Genomic DNA, 21,625 nt, shown 5'->3' on the forward strand with positions numbered 1-21,625 from the left:
TGAACATTTAATCAGCCAAAGAGAATCAACCGATCAACCGTTATTTCAGAATTGCACGCTTCTTTGCTATAAGGTGAGCGGATATCAATTTTTTTTGGAAATATATTTTAGGTTTACAGTTAGAAAAGGGATATCATTAGCCGACACTTCATTTTCAAGTTTATTTCACTAGCCAATTATAATCAAGTTCGAAAAGTTAGCTCAATGACCTTCTATCAGACTTTTCTCACACTCCAAATTTCTTTGACTCGATTATTTTTTTGTCTCGCTGACATATTCAAGCCGAAAGAAAAGTATAAAGTTTTTGAACCGGAAAGTTTCCAGAGGGGTTTTGTTTCTTGAAATGCTTGGTAGTTTAAATTTCTTGCTCATTTTTTTATTTTGGGTCATTTTGTTCAGAACTGGTCGCTGATTGGTTGCGGCTGTAATTCTACCAAGGGTGTGACTACGAAGGGATTTCCATTTGAATTTTTATTACTTTTTACATAAAATCCTTCAGAAACTCGATGCTCTACACATCATCACTTAGGATGAGTTATTGGGGAGATAATGAGCCCCTTGAAGAACAAAACTATCCACAATATGACGGAGATAATCAAGTTCTTGGTGCGTCTTCCTGGAGCTCCTTACCACCAGAGCAAGATACATCAAGTGGTGGAGCAAGCAGTGTCATGTACACAACACACCAACCTGATGTTTACCCGGCAGACAGTTCGGCATTTCAACCCAACATGCATCACACGAGTACGCGCACTTTATCGCATTATCCAATCAGAGTGACGACATCGCCGCCATCTTTATCATCATCAAGATTTATTGGCGTTTCAACGAACCCGACAACAGAATTCCAAACACCGCGTTCTTTGTCTCACTTCCCTTATTATTCAGACACTCGTTACACTACAAACACAAGTTGTATAAGCAAGACTAAACAAGACAAATCGCAATCAGACAGACTTCGATACCCTTTCAACGTGGAAAACATATACCAGTCTTCTACATCCACCTCTGCAACAAATTATTCCAGTGAAGACTTCACAACACCTTCATCCAGTCGTAGCGTCATCCGACAACCTCCCTTCAACACTTCAGACGATCTGTCAACTTCTTCAACAACACTGACACACCATCATACAACCTCTCAACAACCATCTTCATCCTCATCTTCGACATCACAAAACAAAAGCAACACCCAACCTAAAGACAGTCCAAATACTGGAGGTAAGATTTTTTGATGACTTCACATTTTTTCATAAGAGTATCCAAAATCTTTGAAGACTTCAGATGTTCTTAATATATTCTTATTCTCATCATTTTCCTAAGAAAACAGGTGTTTCAGAGTCTGCAAAGCCTTAAAATGTTCTTAACTCGCTCTTTTAACATTTTGGCCATTGAGGCCTTCTGTTTTTATGAAGTTTGCTCTTATTGAAAAGTGCATTCCGCTTTATTTCTCTTTGATTGATACGAGAGTGGTCTAACCAATCTCTCTTCAAGCAAATTTGTTGCAATTGATTCTGAGGTTTAATCATCCAAAGATATAAATTTTCTAAAATCAACATTGCGATGGTATTTATAGATTTGAAACATAAATAAAACATCTTGCCTTTCTTGCGTGAGAAAGTCATTCTTGTTTGGTTATTCACTCGTTGTATCATTCTATGAATTGATCCTTTCCACAGCGAGGGGTGTTTTCGTCTGATGAGTACTCAGTTATCTTTTTTTTTTTTACATCACGTAGTTCAGAAGCACACATCTTTTGATTAAACGCTTTTGTTAGCTAGCTCTCAGTCAGTTCATCGATAGAAAATTGGAGCACTTGACAACCCAGGGGTACAGCAGCACACCCGTATGGTACTGACCCCGATTTTCAGAACAATTTTTCCTAGGTACCACCACCCCCTTTTTAGTTCCGGGTACTAACGTTTTTCGAGAAAAAAGAAACCAACAGAAGCAACAGAAGCCGGTTACCAAGGAAAATATGGCTACAAAACCCTGGAAAAATACGTTATAAAACCTAGCAGTCCATTTCACCTCACAAAATGTCGGAGAGCTCAAAATCTAGTTTTAAGCGACGATTCCTTTCAAATACCGAATTCCAGTACCAGGTACTAATTTGAAATGAGTGATATTCCCAGCCCCACCCCAAATGTAGTACCAGGTATTGAATTGTTCTAGATTCATTATTAGACACCACCTGGCTTTGGGCCAGTACACCCTGCGGCTGTAAGGAGAGTAATTCCTTAAAATACTTTAGACTCAGGTTTAGTATCTATCCAGTTAAAATTTGATCCTTTTTATTTTTAGTAACAATTTTTGCTTCTTTAGTTTTTTATTCCTTAAAATGTTGACCGGTTTTGACGTTTTGGCGGATGATTTATATCACTTCTTGGTGGGCTGCTGACTTGCTGTTAATCCTTAACGTCTACTCTAGCCAGTTTCAGAGGTTTTTTGGGCTTGACCCCTTTTTTTCGTTTCGTTTGCGTAACTACAATTCAAGTTGATAATACTCAAGGTGACTTTATCTCAATCTTTCATGTATCTACGGCGCATGCGTTAACCCATTGAAAAGTATCGAGTTGTAAAAAAGGGTATTTTATACCAAAAAGTAAAAGTAAAGTGGATTTATCACGCAATAGAGCAAGCAACAACCTCCTCCTTCTTCCATCGGACGGCACAAACCTACCCTAGGATGAAAACCATTTCGTCCCTTTAAGTGCCAAATAGGGGTTCTAATGATGCTTTCGAAATGTAAAACCTTTGGGATTACTACTCAGAACGCTGCAAACTACTCCTACTAAAAACTTAAATTCACAAGAGAAATAAAAACACTATAAGATTAAGTTTTATCACGCAATAGAGCATCGGACTCGTCCTTCTTCCTCTTTTACGCAGGACACCCTGCTGTGAGAATAAACAACAAATTAATGATCTCATTCACGTTACTTTTTTGTGGCCAAAATTTTCTCCAAATTTTTGCTTTTCCTTTTAAATCTTATCTGAAAAAAAAGGTGTGACTTCCAGAAGGAAGGAAAGATACGTCGTCATCTATTTCTTTTTTGTTCTCGGATAAATTATAACGCCCCCTCCCATTTCTTAAATCACTTAGGCTTATCGTTTCCAAAAGACGTGAAGATCAAGCCACATTTTTACGGTTTTCTTGGGAGAGATGTTATTAGGGAAATCTTTTGAAATTAGCGAGAGAAAAAATGTTGGAATTACAACCGAAAAATGGACTAAATAATTTTTTTTTTACCGTTAGATTCAAGTGACGACCCAGCTGTCCCATGGCAACAAAAACAGCCTGGGAACCACCGAAAACGAATGACTTACTCTCGATTCCAGACTCTTGAGCTTGAGAAAGAGTTTCTATTCAGTCAATATTTGACGCGGGAGAGAAGAAGAGAGTTGTCTTCTATTCTAGATCTGACAGAGAGACAGATCAAAATCTGGTACCAAAATCGTCGAATGAAAGCCAAGAAAGAAAACCGTAAAAAATACATGTGATGATGAACCAGATTTTTAGCGAGTGATTTTAGCAGGATGTATATTTTTTAGATGTTGTATATTTTTAACATTCCGTCCTTTTTGAATATATTTTTTTATTGATTTTTATCTTTGTGTAACAAAAAACCTTCTTCAATAATTTCTCAAACTTTTTTCCGCTTGTATGAAAGAATGAAAAAGATTTATTCGTCAACCAAAATCTTGGGTGCCTTTTAACCACTCCTTTCAAAACCCCATAGTCTTATTTGAGCAAGGAAGTATGCTCAAAAAATTTGTCTGATAGGAAATTTCACTATTTTTTTTCCGATATCAAGATTCAGAAAATTCAATTCGAATGTCACAGGAAAACTATTCCGAAATAATGCCTTTGAGCAACTGCACTGTATTATGGACATTCCATTGAGAAAATCTTTCAGTATGTTAAATCAGATAGTTCCAACCCTCTATAATCTAGATTGTAATGGAAGAGAAGCTTCAAGCTTACTGAAATTGCAAGGATTCCGTTGTTCCAAAAAAAACTGAAAACTAAAGGATTATTGAAAAATGTCCAGGAGTAACAATAATCTGGAATTTGAACATCTCTTACCAAGGTAAAGCCATAAGGCCGGTCTCCACTTAAGGGCTCTGACCATAGTCAGAAAATTGATTTTAGCATCTGAACACGAAAGTTATGTTTTAGATTCTTTAACACTTTTAACAAAGAATTGCCTATATAAATTGCTTTTTAATCAAATCCCTTAATAGTAATTAAGAACTTAATTGCAAAAATGACTTTATGAACTTTAAAAAGACGTTAATAATATGTTGCATCACCTTCTTTTAAAAAAAGTGCTAAGTTTTAATGGGTAATCAACCTTTTTGTTTCGAAGTTTTTTCAAACTGTCTGCAAAGAATTGAACTATTTTAAATTTTGCGGAAAATTTTTCTAAAAAGATGTGTCAAAAGTTATGACCGTTTTTCAAGCAAAATCCAGATGAAAAATTGATGAAAAACCACTATTTTGAAGATTTCGAGACAAAGAAGCATTTACAAAAGTTTTCCGCAAAAATTTTTATTGTTCGGTAAAAGATACATCATCTACTACGAAAAAAATTTCAAAATGTTTTTTCTTCGCCGAAACTAAGCTCTTCAAAGTTGAAATACTCTTCAAGTTTGCAAGTTTCTGCGTAGCTAGCCCCTGTATCTATAAGGCTGGAACACCGGATTCTTCCAGTTGTTTATACAAACTAAATCCCGTATTATTATTAGTAGTATTAGTATTATTAGTATTACACGCGTTATAAACGACTCCAGTCTATAAGTAGGCTAAAAGTATTGAAGCCGAAAAGTATGATCGCAGTGTGCGCAAGTGGAGACCGGCCTTTACGCACTTTATGAATTTCCAGGGAAAAGAAGATAAAAGAAGAAAGCAAATTTTGAAATTATAATCCCAGTTAATTTATTGCTATCACAATTCGTGTTACCTTTTATAAATATTCGCAAAGAAAAATTCTATATCACAGTAAAAAAAACACGAAAAACTATTTCTTTTAAAAAACCTAAAATTAAGATAACGGGAAAGATATATGGTTATCGGAAGCTTGTCAATTTCTCAGCTAATTTTCAATATTTATTTTTTTCATTCAAAGTAAGCTCTCAAATTTTCAGATTTGTAATAAACACAACCTCGATTACTTTGTCGGAAATTTCATTTGAAAAGAGCTCTTTCAGGAATTGAAGGGGTAGAATCTAAAATATAAGCGGTTGCTCTCGTAAATCAAAAAGCTGATTCATTTATTATTAACGACAAAACAATTAGCCGTACTGTATATAAATTAGGTGACATCAACGAATTTTCCCGAATTTAGCGTCCAATCCCAAACCAATAAAAACGAGAACGACAGCGAACGATTGTCGGGACGTGATTGGATTGCCGAAGAAGAGAATTGAAAACAAAATCGTGAAGAATTTTCTCGTTGTCGTGACAACAGAGCACGTCAGTGGTCCGAAACTTGCCACCGTTGAAAAAATGAAATTCTAAAAATGAAAGAAAAATAGAAAATTCACTTTAAAGATATCTTGAAAAACCTTCATTAAAGGTTTTTAAATAGAAAATGGTAAAAACAGGATGATCACTTTGATACCCTAATAGCAATAAGGGAAAGATATAAGTTAAGTTAGTGAGAGGTTTTTCAAAAAGGTATCTTGTAAATAAGCAAGGGGAAAACACAATCCAACGAACCTGTCCAAGAGCGCTGGTCAAAGAGAAGAGCATCATATTCCACAAAACGAAAGGATACCTTCCGATGAATGCAATGAAACTAAAAATCTCTCCTGTCAACAATACCACTGAAATTGAAAAAGAGGAAGAAACCCTTGATAACGGTGAAAAGAATGAACATATAATTTCCAAAAAATTTGAAGACCCTAAATAGTAAAATCATTGATAAAACATCAATCAGTCGAAATATGTTTTTTTAATCATCACAGACAGCCGAATGTTTACATATCGATGGGAATAAAGCATGGATATTCTTGTTATACGTAAGTCAAGATGACGTCATATTTTCTAACGAAATCACCCAAAAACAGTCGGTTTTGACTCCTGTGTTTCTGATTTTAGTAACAAAAAGGGGTCAAATCCCGGCTTTTTTCGGGTGTTTGTTTCTGCTAGAAAAATGACTTACGCATATCAAGTATTACTTACTGACGCCAAGTATGAGAATAGAATATTTGTTGACGTTGTACATCATAGCGTGTGCTTGCGTTTTATATGAACCACGCATCCGATCCTGACTAGCTCCCGTCATCCCGTCCAACGTAAGAGAAAGCAACTAAAAACGTAAGAAGATATAGCGTTTAGCGAAAATACACAACACAATAAATTCATCATTGATTGTTGATGGGAGGGGGGTGGGTTGTAGGGAAGGGTTGTAGGGAAAAAATAAATAAGAAGTTCTGTTCGCAAAAATCAGTTTTATTGATAATTGAATCATGCTTGATGGTGAGCATTGTTATCAATAATGTTTTCGTGTGAAAAACATAGAAATATAAGGAAAAATCCAATGAAAATCTGCAAAAACGGCGATTTCCGGTATTTTCAACCGGGAAATTTTTTTTCGCAAAAATCGAACTCGGCCATTTTTTGAGCATTGCGAATACACATCTTTCTGCAAAAAATCAGAAAAAACTAAAAATGAAAATTCGAGAAAAAGTCAAAAAACCGATTTTTCCGGCATATTTCCGGCATTTTCGGCCGGAAGAAAATGTTTTTCGAAAATCAAATAGAATATTTGTTGACGTTGTACATCATAGCGTGTGCTTGCGTTTTATATGAACCACGCATCCGATCCTGACTAGCTCCCGTCATCCCGTCCAACGTAAGAGAAAGCAACTAAAAACGTAAGAAGATATAGCGTTAGCGAAAATACACAACACAATAAATTCATCATTGATTGTGATGGGAGGGGGGTGGGTTGTAGGGAAGGGTTGTAGGGAAAAAATAAATAAGAAGTTCTGTTCGCAAAAATCAGTTTTATTGATAATTGAATCATGCTTGATGGTGAGCATTGTTATCAATAATGTTTTCGTGTGAAAAACATAGAAATATAAGGAAAAATCCAATGAAAATCTGCAAAAACGGCGATTTCCGGTATTTTCAACCGGGAAATTTTTTTTCGCAAAAATCGAACTCGGCCATTTTTTGAGCATTGCGAATACACATCTTTCTGCAAAAAATCAGAAAAAACTAAAAATGAAAATTCGAGAAAAAGTCAAAAAACCGATTTTTCCGGCATATTTCCGGCATTTTCGGCCGGAAGAAAATGTTTTTCGAAAATCGGGCTCCGTCACATATTAGGTATTGTTATATTGCATCAGTGTGCAAAATTTCATTAAAATATAAAGTACAGCTCGAGAAATTCAAGAAATACTGTCTTTCCGGCGAAAATAGGTTGTTCCGGCGACTTTTAAAATAGTTCCGGCTTCAAAATTCAATTTTATTGAAAATTGAAACATGTTTAATGGTGGGCATTGCTATTAATAATGTTTTTGAATGAAAAAACAACCAATTATAAGGAAAAAGTCCAATGAAAATCTAGAAAAACGGCGATTTCCGGCATATTTCAGGCATTTTCCGCCGGAAAATTTTTTTTCTCAAAAATCGGACTCGGCCATGTTTTGGGCATTGTTTATACTCATCTTTGAGAAAAAAAATCAGAAAAAACTAATGATAAAATCTCGAGAAAATGCCAAAAAAACAGTTTTTCCGGCATATTCGGCCGGAAATTAATTTTTTTCGGAAATCGGGCTCCGTCACAATTTAGGTATTGACATTTTGCATCAGTGTGCAAAATTTCATGAAAAAATATAAAGTACAGCTCAAGAAATTCAAGAAATACCGTTTTTCAGGCGAAAATCGGCTGTTCCGGCGATTTTTAGAAAGTTCCGGGTTCAAAAATCAATTTTATTGAAAATTGAAACATGCTTGATGGTGGGCATTGCTATTAATAATGCTTTTGAATGAAAAAACAACCAATTATATGGAAAAGTCCAATGAAAATCCAGAAAAACGGCGATTTCCGGCATTTTCGGCCGGAAAAAATTTTTTCTCAAAAATCGGACTGGGCCATGTTTTGGGAATTGTTAATACGCATCTTTGAGCAAAAAATCAGAAATAACTAATGATGAAATCTCGACAAAATGCCTAAAAACCAGTTTTCCGGCATATTTCCGCCATTTTCGGCCGGAAAATTTTTTTTTTCGAAAATCGGGCTCCGTCATATTGGGCATTGCCATTTTCCATCATTGTGCAAAAAATTAGAAACAAGCTTTATGCTGAATGGACCTACCTGATGATGAAAGTTAGATAGCAATGCGAAAAGAAAAATGAAAAAAAATCAGTCAGAAAATATAGCGCTTAGCGAAAATACACAACACAATAAATTCATCATTGATTGTTGATGGGGGGAGAGGGAAGGGTTGTAGGGAAAAAATAAATAGGAAGTTATGGTCGCAAAATTCAGTTTTATTGACAATTGAATCATGCTTGATGGTGAGCATTGTTATCAATAATGTTTTTGTGTGAAAAATACAGAAATATAAGGAAAAAATCCAATGAAAATCTGCAAAAATAAAGAAATTCAAGAAATACTGTCTTTCCGGCGAAAAAAGGTTGTTCCGGCGACTTTTAAAATAGTTCCAGCTTCAAAAATCAATTTTATTGAAAATTGAAACATGCTTGAAGGTGGGCATTGCTATTAATAATGTTTTTGAATGAAAAAACAACCAATTATAAGGAAAAAGTCCGATGAAAATCTAGAAAAACGGCGATTTCCGGCATATTTCAGGCATTTTCGACCGGAAAAAAAATTTTCTCAAAAATCGGACTCGGCCATGTTTAGGGCATTGTTAATACGCATCTTTGAGCAAAAAATCAGAAAAAACTAATGATAAAATCTCGAGAAAGTGCCAAAAAAACAGTTTTTCCGGCATATTTCCGGCATTTTCGGCCGGAAAAAGATGTTTTTCGAAAATCGGGCTCCATCACGATTTAGGTATTGACATTTTGCATCAGTGTGCAAAATTTCATGAAAAAATATAAAGTACAGCTCAAGAAATTCAAAAAATACCGTTTTTCCGGCGAAAATCGGCTGTTCCGGCAATTTTTAGAAAGTTCCGGCTTCAAAAATCTATTTTATTGAAAATTGAAACATGCTTGATGGTGGGCATTGCTATTAATAATGTTTTTGAATGAAAAAAACAACCAATTATATGGAAAAAGTCCAATGAAAATCAGGAAAAACGGCGATTTCCGGCATATTTCCGGCATTTCCGGCCGGAAAAAAAATTTTCTCAAAAATCGGACTCGGCCAAGTTTTGGGCATTGCTAATACGCATCTTTGTGCAAAAAATCAGAAAAAACTAATGATGAAATCTTGAGAAAATGCCAAAAAACCGGTTTTTCCGGCATATTTCCGGCATTTTCGGCCGGAAATGATTTTTTTTCGAAAATCGGGCTCCGTCACATTTTGGCCATTGCCATTTTGCATCTTTGTGCAAAAAATCAGAAAAAACTAATGAGTCAATCTCGAGAAAAGCTGGTAACAGACGAACGAACGAACGGACGAACAGACAGAGGTTAATTCATAGGACCTCCACCGGGGCACCCGGAGGTAGGTCCAAAAACTAATGAGCCGATCCCGAGAAAAGCTGGCAACAGACGAACGAACGAACGAACGGACTACCTTAGGTAGGTCCAAAAATAAAAACATTTAAAAGACATATCCAGTAAAATCAACCAAAGGAAGACTAATTTTTTGAAAAATCACCGATAAAAAATACTCTCTATAATTCGAACTAATGCGAATAAAAGTTATAGCCCCTTGAAGATCGGATGAGAGAGAGAGGCAACTGTATCCTATTGTATCAGAAATGGTTCTCTCTAAAGAGAAAATCTCAAACTTGATCATGTTGGGCTTAAAACTTCTTGTTGACAATGAATTTCCTGAATGTTTCTAAATAGATGATAAAAGGACAAGCCTCGAAAAGCAGAAGAAATCATTGCACTCACTAGCAGTAGTTCACCGTAACCGGTCGATTCTGTCGATTTTCCTTTTTTCTATGAAATAGAAGAAGAGTGAGGTTTTTGATGAATGATTTTGAGAATATGAAAAAGTGAAATTCAGAGGGAATGAAAAAATCAATGAATTAAAAATATTTTAAGTTCACATCCACGTAAAATTTTATGTTCAAAAAGTTTTGAACAAAAGAAAAGTCACGTAAGACCCTCTGAATCAATAAAGACTCTACGTAAAGTCGGGGAAGTTCCCAAAAGACAGCCTTACTTACAAACGATTTTCTGTAACGTCTTTAGTAAGATTTTACGTACATGTGAAAAAAAGCTTTAACATAAAAAACGGAACATTTCAATTAAAAAACCCACACTTCATGTGTCAAATGTTTATGAGCTAAATGGTTAATTCCCTTTTTGAAAACATGGTCGATTGCCATGTGAATTTAAAAAGCATTTTATTTAAACGATTTCAAATACTGAGAAAAATAATTTCACGGATTCATTTATAGCGTATTATCACATTTAATGACAGAATCATAAAGAAAAGGATTGAATCGATTTATGCATATCGTCATATGGGTAAATAAAATTTTTAAACTTTTAACGAGTTTTCATAAGCTTTCCTGGTGAAAGTTTCCCTTTTTATATTATACTTTTCGAAGTTTCCACGTTAGCGTTAAACTGGTAGTTCATTAAACTCATGGTAGTTTTTCTTTATTTCAAATGTCTCCTTTTTCCTCGACATCTTTATTAATATAAACCTATGAACTCTTAAGGCGCAAGGAGATTGGGTTAAGCAAAGAAAAGATTGCAAGATTATGGTCAGATTTCCTAAATATTTTACAATGATTTTCTCATAGACACACAAATTTAATTTCGATGTTTCCTTACAGACTCTTATCTAGCCTCGTCACGCTTTAAGGGTTGAAAGGTGTATATAACGTAGACACCATGGTAAACAAAACTTTAGGTAATCTCAACATATCCATTTTCAGTTTCAGTCAAAAAAAAAGGCACATGTAACTTACATCTTTATAGAAGAATAACGCAACACCAAGTACGATAAACAAAACACAAATATATTTCATCAACGGATAACGTTTTCGTGCTAACAATACACCGAGAATCATCACTGGAAATATAAAGGAATTAAAAAAAATTAAACTTCTGTAATGCAGTGATGAGCGTTACATTCCTTTACATTATACCGGGTGCGCCACAAAAAAGTTTCTCTCTTTAAAACTAATTTTCTCGAAATCTAAAAATTTTAAAAGAATCATTCCTACTCCATTGGAAAGAAGAAGGATAGACTTAAGTTTTGATGGGTCATTTAATGAATTCGGTACATTAGGTCGAAAGTTATGCTCAATTGAATAAAAAAGTTACTTTCGGAAAATGCTCGAAAACGTTAAAAATCGACCTATCAAATTAAACAGTAAGCATAATTACATGATGCACCAGTTTTTTCGCCTCAGTCATCAAAAATGATAATTAGCTGTCTAAACGACCTTTTGTTATATAAAGGAAGGTTGAATTACATTAAAAGGAAGAAAATTCGTCGAAAAAAGCCAAAAAATCTGGTAAAATTCATAAAAATACATCAAATATGGGTTTCGAGGTACATCCAGCCTTACATAGACTTTATCCAGTCTAGAACCAAAAATCTGTGGAAAATTAGGGTAAAAATAAATGATGAAGATTTAAAACCCTTTCGACCCATCAGTTTCAAAATTTATGTGTTTAATTACTGAAAAATGCTCTTGATCACGTAAAGGCTAATGCGATTGCCAAATTTAAACTAAAAATTTGATAGGTCGATTTTTAACGTTTTCGGGCACTTTCTGAAAGTAACTTTTTTATTCAATCGAGCATAACTTTTGATCTAAAAAACCGAATTTGATAAATGACCCATCAAAATTTAGGTTTATCCTTCTTCTTTCCAATGGGATAGGCATGGTTCTTTTAAAAATTTAAGATTTCAAGCAAATCAGTTTCAAAGAGAGAAACTTTTTTGTGGCGCACCCGGTACATAAACAGTTATACATGCTGGACGACTAATTCATCTAAAATATTGGAATTGACAAATTTTGTAAAAACATACAGACTGATATTATCCTGTTATAATTATCGTATTATCATATAACACCCTTATTCCTGTATTACAGGTAAAAAAACCACTCCAGTCATATAAAAAATGGATGGAATCAAAAAAACGGTCTAAGAAAAATTACCTGGAATTGGCTTGCATGATTTTCCTAACACCTAAAGCAAAAATTAAAAAAATATTTAACTTTGACCATATATTTTTATTCAAAAAATAAATTTAATCTTGAGTGGCGTTCTTTTTTAAATACTGGTTGAACCTTTCTTTAAATCATGTTGATAATGTAATACATGTTTTTTTCTATAAGCATAACGTTTAGAAGCATATGCAAGCTCAGTTTTTGGTACCTAAACAATGGCTCTATTGTTACAGAACAATAGAATGGTAAACATAAAGCGAGCCTGATATACGGGCAGATACTTGCTTATAAAAAACATGTATACATCTAAACATGTAGATCATATTGAAAAGCTGTGTCCTGACGATTTACCTGTGTTGGGTAATTGACGTATCTCAAGGCCATATTACTTGCCAGCATGGCTCCCATATAAGAGATTGAGCACCAAATATACATCAACGCTGGTGTGTTATCCAAAGAAGAACTCGTTCTCTTCAGCACTGAAAAAAGATAAAAATGTATCTTCAAGAAATTCAAGAAAAAGAACATTCACTTCTTTGTTCATTATTACATATCAGGGCAAAATTTTTTGAAACTATCATTCAATAATCTTTTTCAAGAGAATTTAAAGGAACTACTTACTGAGAAAGGCAAATGCAGCATTGACAACGCATTGAAGCCAAACCAATGTTTGCTGATATGTAAATTTTTCTTGTTCATCACCATATGTCGTCCTCGTACTTAAAAATATGAAATCAAAACAAATCGTTTGATGAGTCAAAGAAAGAAAGTGCAAAAAACATGCAATTTCTCAAAGCACTACCTGAGTGGCTGTATTAAAACCAGCAAAGCAAAAACCTATACTATTATACATATATCAGTCTAATCCTTAACTACGCATCTAACTGTCTGGAGAGTGAAATCATATAATTTATGGTATGTTAAAAAATGCTATATTATGTAAAGTGCAAAACTGGGGTCTTACATGGTCATCTATATGTCAGTAGAAGCGTATTAGGATGTAGATTTCAGAAATCACTGTTAATAAAATAAATCTTTTGTCTCTTTTGAAAAATTAGGGGAAATTGCTTAAAAATAACATCAAAATTGATGATGTCATATTTAACTTAAAATTTGAATACTTTAATGCAGTTTAATGGGATAAACTTTCGCAGGGATTAAATTTCGCGGATTTGGGTGTCATCCGCAAAAATACGCAAATGAAGTCCAAATGGAAATTTGGAAGGGCCTCATCTGCGAAATATTTTAAGCAAAACTCAAAATATGTCAAATAAATACTATTTGAATAGTCACTTGCATCAAAGAGGCGCAAATAATATGTATTTCAACTACCAACATGCATGATTTGACAGTAAAAGTCACAAAATCGTGAAAATATTGGGCCCAGCCGCAAAATTTAATCCCCGCAAAAGTTTATCCCATTAAAGTATCTTAAAAAGTACTAATCAAAAGATTATGAAATCTTCAATCATGATTAGAAACACCAATCCTTGGGGACCCATGAAATAAATTTTTTTTAACCAAGATTTTTGCTAAAAGCTTTAGATTTTTTGCCAAAAAACCCTAGGAAAATTAAATAAATTTGCTACAAAAGGGGCCGATTTGCAAAAAAAAACTCAAAAAATTAGAAGATTAAGATTTCAGAGGATTTCAAACCAAACGCTATAAGATCAACACATCTCTTTCTTGGAAGTTGAAATGAACAAAACCCCTTGTTTAAACATATTCTTTGGGTTAGGTAAAACAAGAAAACTAAGTTAAAGCAGAAATAAGAATGCGACTATCTAACGTAAGTTGGTCTTAGGGGCCAATCAAAAAGTACGTTCGTCCAAATTTCCCTATTTCCCCCCTCCCCCTTGTTCGTCAGTGTTCGTTTTGAAGTACCCCCCTCCCTTTATACGTTCGTTTTTATCTCAAAATTTTTACCCCTCCCCCCCCCCGATTTTTCTTATCGCACCTTCAGTTTTTGCTCTCTAATTATCTAATAATTGCTAAACAATTATGACATACACAATTGTTTAGGGGATATTAACAATTATCTTTGGTTATCGATTCAAAGAAAAAATGTAATAGACCTTTTTTCAAAGAGGCCACCCTGTTTTGAATAATTATGTAGTCCAGCAGAAAAACAATGATAAAACCATGCATAATTATTACAATATGCATGATACAGTAATTATGCATGGCTCTATCATTGTTTTTATGGCTGGACCACATAATTATTCAACAGGACGTCATAGAAAAAGATTTTTCATAGACTAAAAAAACTTGTTTTTAAATTGGCGATTCTAAGGGTTGAATTTTTTCTTATCTTTAGTTCTCAAAGAAAAGTGGGAATTTGATATAACTTAATTCAGCTGATAAAAAAGGCTCTCGGAATTAGAGGAGGGATGTCGACATTAGACTCAGGTATGGTAAGGTATGGTAAGAACGTAAGAAACGCATCACATTTTGGACAACCTTGCCCAAGCAGCGGATGGTTCGAAGCCAAAAAAGTGTTATCAAATTACACCAGACAAAACGGTGTCCTACACAAATTCTTGACACTAGATGAACAACTGACTTTTTTTCATTAGGACAAACAGGACAAACCAGAATTGTTGATGACCTTTCTGATGTTTGGATCGTCAGGTGGAAAGTAATTGCCTCATTTGACACCAGACTTTTCGCGTCTGGTGCATTAGTAAGTCCGGTGCTTCTGCAGGCAGCCCGGTCGTCTTTTTTCTCCAGACCCCCGCGCTCGATAGGATCGATCATCGGAACGGCTCGATGACGGATCGATATGTGATCGATGGATTACTTATCGATCCGGATAGGAGATCGATAGAGGATCGATACTCAAGATTTTTTTAAGCTTATGATTAGTTATCGATCTATCATCGATCTATCATCGATCTTTTATCGATCTTAACGACCCTATCGACTCTTTCTAAAAATCGAGCTCTAATATTAATCGATCTTTCTCGCTATCGATTACCTATCGACACCTATCGACACCTATCGACACCTATCGATTACCTATCGACACCTCTATCGATCCAATCAAAATATCGACCGTTTTTTTATATTGATTAATCGATCCATATCGATCTAATGGCGTCAAACCGGATTTACTTATCGGTACTTATCTGGCACCCGATGTAGAAATTTTCTTTCGACACGCTAAGAAAGCTCTGGGAAAAGGTTGGGGAAACTTTCAACATCTGCTGGAAGGTTTAGATTACCGTAGGTCGGGGAAACTTCGGAATGAAGGAAACTTCGGACTAAAATCTTTAACAAGTGATTACTTCGCGAGGATTTAACATTTTATCGTACTTTTTTCTTTCACAGTTCGGAAATAAAGTACACTCGACGATACATATCAAGCGACAGAACGCCGAAAGAAGAACGAAGAAGAAATTGAAGAAAACCACGATATTTTACCATCTCCCATTGTAAAGAGATTTGTTGGATATCTAAGGCAGCGACCTCATAACTTTATTTACGTGATGAAAGGAGGAGACATTGAATGTCACGTTAAAAGTTATTTGGGCTAAAAATATGCATTCCTCAATCTTCAATAACTCATCAAAGTTGCTCCATAAATTCGCCGAGAAAGTCGCTGCGAAAATGGCTTTACCGTCAGCCGAGAAAGATCTTCTTTAAACGAATCCCAAGAGAAACATAAAGTGATTTCGAAGCAATTATAAGAACTTTGTTCTGACGTCACCAGACATTGATGATAAACGTGCAGATAATTTGGTGCTTTATTAGTATAAAGTAAGGTAAAGGGAAAACCCTATTTTTATTAGTCGATGATGGTGGATTTTCTTTATTAGAACATTAGAATATGTCAAACAATTCTCGGAAAATGCTTGCTTGTAAGTCACCATCTGATCCACATGATATGTTGGATGAAAATTCTAATGCGTCAAATATGAAATCATCGTAACTAATTAAAGAGCCCGAAGACGCATTTGTCATGCTCTTTCCATGGTGGTGTGACAATAGTACATGTCTACTGAAAATATTGTCTCGCCATACAGCCCTGTCTCAAAGATTGATTTTGCATTGTGATATTCCTTAGAATTTCCTTCTTTCTTGTATGCCCTACTTTAGGCTTATAAACTTTAGCGAACAGAAACTTTTGCACTTTTCGCGAATTTGGTCTTTTCGCGAGATTTGATGTCTTTGAAATTTCTCTTTCAGGACATTCGCGAAAGTTTATGCAGACGAAATATTTTTGACAAAATAGAAAATCTGTAAAAAGCTGTAATAAATATAAGATTCACATAGACTTGTCTAAGATTCACACGGATTCATTGCACTTTTAGCCTGATAAAGCCTCGTAGGTCAAAAGACAAAGGTTGCAATCCAATTCATATTCAAGAAGTATTTGTCCCTTTAATAAGCCATACTTTGTGTAAAAATTTTAAATTTAACGATTCGTGAAAGTTTGTCGTAAACTTTGCGCTCTTTCAGTCTTGCAAAACTTTGTGCTCGCTTGTACGCCTAAAGTGATCAGTGATTTCACCAGATCCAGGTGCCGAATTTCTCCAAAATAGGGATAATTTGTCTATTGTGGTTTGGATGTGAAAACTACTCCTAAGTTATTATCATTCAGCCCCTTAACGGTTTAACGATAGCTAGTTGGTTAAACATTTTTATGATCTCGGTAGTCGAGACAGGGGTGTTTCCACTTTCCACTAAATGCCTGTGATGGAAATTTTTATCCCCTCTGTTGGAAAAAATTCCACCGGGGCCGCTGTAAGATAGGGGTGTCTTATTTAAAGTAGGGTAAGACGAGGGGTAAGACATTTACATACAGCGGTAATGAAACAGAATTAGATACAATATTATGTTTCTACCATTGAAGTTTTTTTACTTACTCGGTAGGTATTTTGCATTTATTTCTTTTCCTCTCTTTTTGATCTAATCTATGAAACCTGCATCGACGAACTTGTGAACCGCCCGTGGTCCCACTGGTAACAAAATATTTAATTCGTATTTAATTCGCGATTTACAGTACGCGTTTTCTTTCACTTCTATCTAAGAGATGATTTATTATTTTTGATCATGATCTTGATCGTGCTAACTTCCTCTCACATCCGATCCATCTGGTCCATCTTTAGCAAACATTAAATTTCACTTGAATTGTATAAAACACCTATTTGTCCACAGCGATAGCTTTTTGCTGATTTGATTCCGATTTCATAGAAACTACTAAAGTATTGTATTTAAAGTATGCTACAGCCCCTATTATTGGATGAATACGGGAATCAAAACTAAATTGTCATATAGCGAAAAATAAAACTTGAAACAGTTTTCTCACAATGAACCGACATTTAGCTCTCTCGCTTATATGTCTATAATACCACCCATGTTTCACAAAGCCCCGGTGGAACTTCAGCCGAAACAACAGGGTTGAAATTTTCTATCGAAATTGGATTTGAATTCTATTGTACTCTCATAAATTCTGTTGGGGTCGTTTGAAATGTTTTTTTTCAAGTTCCTAATGAGGTTGAAATTGAAAAAAGATGTTTCCCCACCGGGTACGAAAATCTCGGCCCAATTTTTCAAGTGGAGCGCGAGTTGACACAGGGGTATTTTAAAAAGATCGTTGTTATCTTTATTTGAAAGCCGAAAAAAATAATACCCAGAACTTAGCATCCGAAGGTCCCGCGAAAAATAAGAAAAATATCTAATGAAATATAACGATATGATAGTAAAGGAAACGAGACAAGACAGTCTAATTGAAAAAGTTCTTATAAAACGTGTTTGTTTCACCAATTTACTCTGAGGAAGACCCGCTCTCATCATTTGTTTAGCGTCCATAAAAAGTTACGTGCAAAAACTAATGATCGGTTGATGAGTTTTATTATTCCCACTTCCATCGCACGCCCAGAAAATTAATGACCAATTTAAGCGCAAGTCGTATCTTTATGTCGTTAATTTCTCGGCTCACACGAATTTGTCTCTTGGTATTTTTCAACAAATGGCGCTTCAAGTTCAATATTTTTGTTTTGAAATAGCGCAGCATCCAGTCATGATGGTAGATCGTTGGAGTGACGGCAAATCATTACGAAGTTTAACATTTTACGAAGTTGACCTTTCTGAAATTGAGATCATGTTTCTTTCATGATGACTTGGCTGATTTACTTGTAACGTTTGTTTTCTGAAAGGCAATAACACAAATGTTATGTACAGTAAGTTTGGTTGATCTATTTTTCATATTCCTCGAGAAATAAAGAAAAAACTTGAAAATCTGTCCGAAGTTTCCCCGACCTACGGTACGGAATTTCGCCTGAGCCCTAGCTCCGAACTTAAAAAAGCGGAGGGGCCCGGCTTAAAAATGGCCGATATGGTACTCTCGGGTACCTAATATAATAAGCGTCCCCAACCCGCTAATTAATTTTATAATCGATGCATAATCGATTTATAATCGATGCATACTCGATTAACGATCGCTGACGAATCGATTAACGATCGATGACGAATCGATTAACGATCGATGACGAATCGATTAACGATCGATGACGAATCGATTAACGATCGATGACGAATCGATTAACGATCGATGACGAATCGATGACGATCGATGACGAATCGATTAACGATTATGATGAATCGATTAACGATCGATGACGAATCGATTAACGATCGATGACGAATCGATTAACGATCGATGACGAATCGATATACTCGATTGAAATACTAGTAGTCGCGCGGCTGAGGTCGAAAAACGTTTCATTTCGTGATACATCTTTTAGATTCCAAAAAAAACAACGGAAACTCGCGAATTAGTATGTGTAGATTAGAAAATCAAAAAGTTTCCACGATATTATCGTGCAAGTAACGAGTAATTGGCGATTTTTTGCGTTTCCAGGCAAAATTGCAAGGCCTGGAAATTCATGATTTTTGGGGGGTCCTCAAATTAAAAAAAGACCTATACCACATGATAGAGCTCTTCAAACTGAGCAAAAAAGTGTATTATATCAAAGTCCCAACTTCTCTAGATCAAAAGTTATGGGCCTATTTGTGGTAAAAAACTGATGGAAAACAGGGAATTTCCCCGGTAAGTGTAAACCGCAGGTTACAGGTTACAGGTCACAGGTTACAGGTTAACAAAACACAGACCGGAAAACTGTAACGCACTCATAACATACAATTCATAACATACAACTCATAACATAAGTTCCTGAAAATATTATATGTAATGGAAATGTAATATCAAAATATGTTAATAATGTTATTTAGAAAACTTAAACGACAAATCATCAACCCCAAATATTGACAACAAATGACACTTAAATTATGTAAATAATGATGTTATCTCAAAGTATGAGGTTTTGTACGCCAAGTAACAATAAAATATTCTTCATGCATAATAGGATGCTGACGCTGCAAGTGGATATAGATTGACAGGTTTTGAAAAAAATAAATACTCCAAGAGAGCTGTTTTAGAGGGATGAAGAAGGTGACGTCATTTTATCAAAAATACAAAGCAGGGGATAAAAATATTGAAACATTTATAAAATATAATCTCATTGACGCTATTTTCATCAATTCTTGTTATCATACCCAAGGTGATGCAGGAGATAAAATGAGATATGACATAGTGATTGTGAAATAGCTATTTTCCTGTTAGGGGGCTGTTTAAAGCAAAGGTGAGATCAATATTCGAATATTTCTTTATTCTTTGTATATAACATACGTAACATGCGTATAACATTGAAAAGATAATTTTTTTACATGTGTGATATAGATGTAATATATAATACAAGTATTACAGGTCCGTGTTATACACGGTATAAAACGTGAAATCACATGGTTAGCACGTGGGTAGATTTTTAGCTTTAAAATAGTTCTAGATCAATAAAATACCTTTGGAATTATATTTTTGACATTAACAACTGTTTTTCAAACATTTTCTTTGTGTTTTACAGTAATTGAAGTTGACCAACACTGACCTGTGACCTGTAACCTGTAACCTGTGACCTGTAACCTGCAACCTGCGGTTTACACTTACCGGAATTTCCCCACAATCTGCATTAATTTATGCAAAATTAAACACCTTTTTGACCACAAATAGGCCCATAACTTTTGATCTAGAGAAGTTGGGACTTTGGTGTAATATACTTTTTTGCTCAGTTTGAAGAGCTCTATCATGTGATATAGGTCTTTTTTTAATTTGAAGACCCCCCCCAAAATCATGAATTTCCAGGCCTTGCAATTTTGCCTGGAAACGCAAAAAATCGCCATTTACTCGTTACTTGCACGATAATATCGTGGAAACTTTTTGATTTTGGAATCTAAATATACTAATTCGAGAGTTTCCATCGAAAAAAGTGGAATCTAAGAGGTGTATCACGAAAATCATTTTCTAGCCACTTTTTTCGACCTCAGCCGTGCGACTATAGCTCGATAATGGATCAACGAAGGATCGATACTCAAGACTTTTTAATGGCTGAATCTTCCATCGATCTCCTATCCGGATCGATAAGTAATCCATCGATCACATATCGATCCGTCATCGAGCCGTTCCGATGATCGATCCTATCGAGCGCGGGGGTCGTCTGGTTTTCTGGAAGCGAAATCTCTATAGTTTGAAATAAATCTCAACAGTTTGAAAGAAATTTTGACACGTTTGGTAAGAATATGCTCAGCACCGTTCTTGGTTTCTATAATCTGAATGAGTCTTCTCAGCGAAGGATATAATAAACTTAAAAGTAGCTAGACTTACATTTTTTCTTGTAAAATACCATAGTAGAAATAGCATACAAAAATTCCCACACAGCAGCCTATCAATTTTTGCGTTTCACTCATCTTGTAATCAAATATATTCGACAGTGAGAACTGCTGCTTATCTCTACGATCAGAAGAAGGTTTGATATCTAAAATAACTTCAGTTTTTATCACCATTTCCAAATAAAAATCACCATTTTAAAACCACCATTTGTTTATGTTTTGAAAGTGGACCCCATTTCGAATCGTTCTCGCCAAGCTGGCAACACAGACTACCGGAAGCGATTTAATTACTCGCTTGAAAGTCAACTCGAAAAAGTTTAGATACTCTCTCGATTCTAATTGGCTGAAAAAGAATCTGAAAATTCTAAAAAAACGTGGAATGCACATGGCGATGTAAACAAAGCTCGCAACCGACCTCTACTACTAGTACATGACAAATCTGATGTGGTACTGACTACCTACCTGACTGCACCCGTACTTAGGGGGGGGGGTTCACGGTTGGCGGAGGAGCGGAATTGGCCCTTTTTCCGTCCGGAATGGCGGAACTTGACGAAAATCTGGACGGAATTGCGGAATTTAGGTGCACTGTCGGCGGAGA

At 35.2% G+C, this 21,625-nt stretch overlaps 2 protein-coding genes across 2 annotated transcripts; one reads left to right on the forward strand and one right to left on the reverse strand.

Annotated features, from left to right (window-relative positions):
* Positions 1 to 30: 30 nt before the first annotated feature.
* LOC136816913 (homeobox protein Hox-A6-like) lies at positions 31 to 3,643 on the forward strand. The gene is made up of 3 exons (XM_067073249.1): positions 31 to 73; positions 500 to 1,221; positions 3,260 to 3,643. The coding sequence occupies exons 2-3, from the start codon at positions 507 to 509 to the stop codon at positions 3,502 to 3,504; spliced, it is 960 nt and encodes a 319-aa protein (XP_066929350.1). The 5' UTR covers positions 31 to 73; positions 500 to 506; the 3' UTR covers positions 3,505 to 3,643.
* Positions 3,644 to 5,251: 1,608 nt separating this feature from the next.
* Positions 5,252 to 21,280, reverse strand: LOC136816915 (solute carrier family 35 member B1-like). Its single transcript, XM_067073250.1, has 9 exons — positions 21,023 to 21,280; positions 12,922 to 13,019; positions 12,652 to 12,779; positions 12,289 to 12,319; positions 11,086 to 11,189; positions 10,055 to 10,102; positions 6,191 to 6,317; positions 5,726 to 5,832; positions 5,252 to 5,520 (listed from the first exon to the last, which is right to left on the reverse strand). The coding sequence occupies exons 1-9, from the start codon at positions 21,199 to 21,201 to the stop codon at positions 5,329 to 5,331; spliced, it is 1,014 nt and encodes a 337-aa protein (XP_066929351.1). The 5' UTR covers positions 21,202 to 21,280; the 3' UTR covers positions 5,252 to 5,328.
* Positions 21,281 to 21,625: the final 345 nt, after the last annotated feature.

This window comes from Clytia hemisphaerica, unplaced genomic scaffold (assembly GCF_902728285.1).
Source record: "Clytia hemisphaerica strain Z4C2 unplaced genomic scaffold, Clytia hemisphaerica genome assembly, whole genome shotgun sequence".
Lineage (NCBI taxonomy): Eukaryota > Metazoa > Cnidaria > Hydrozoa > Leptothecata > Clytiidae > Clytia > Clytia hemisphaerica.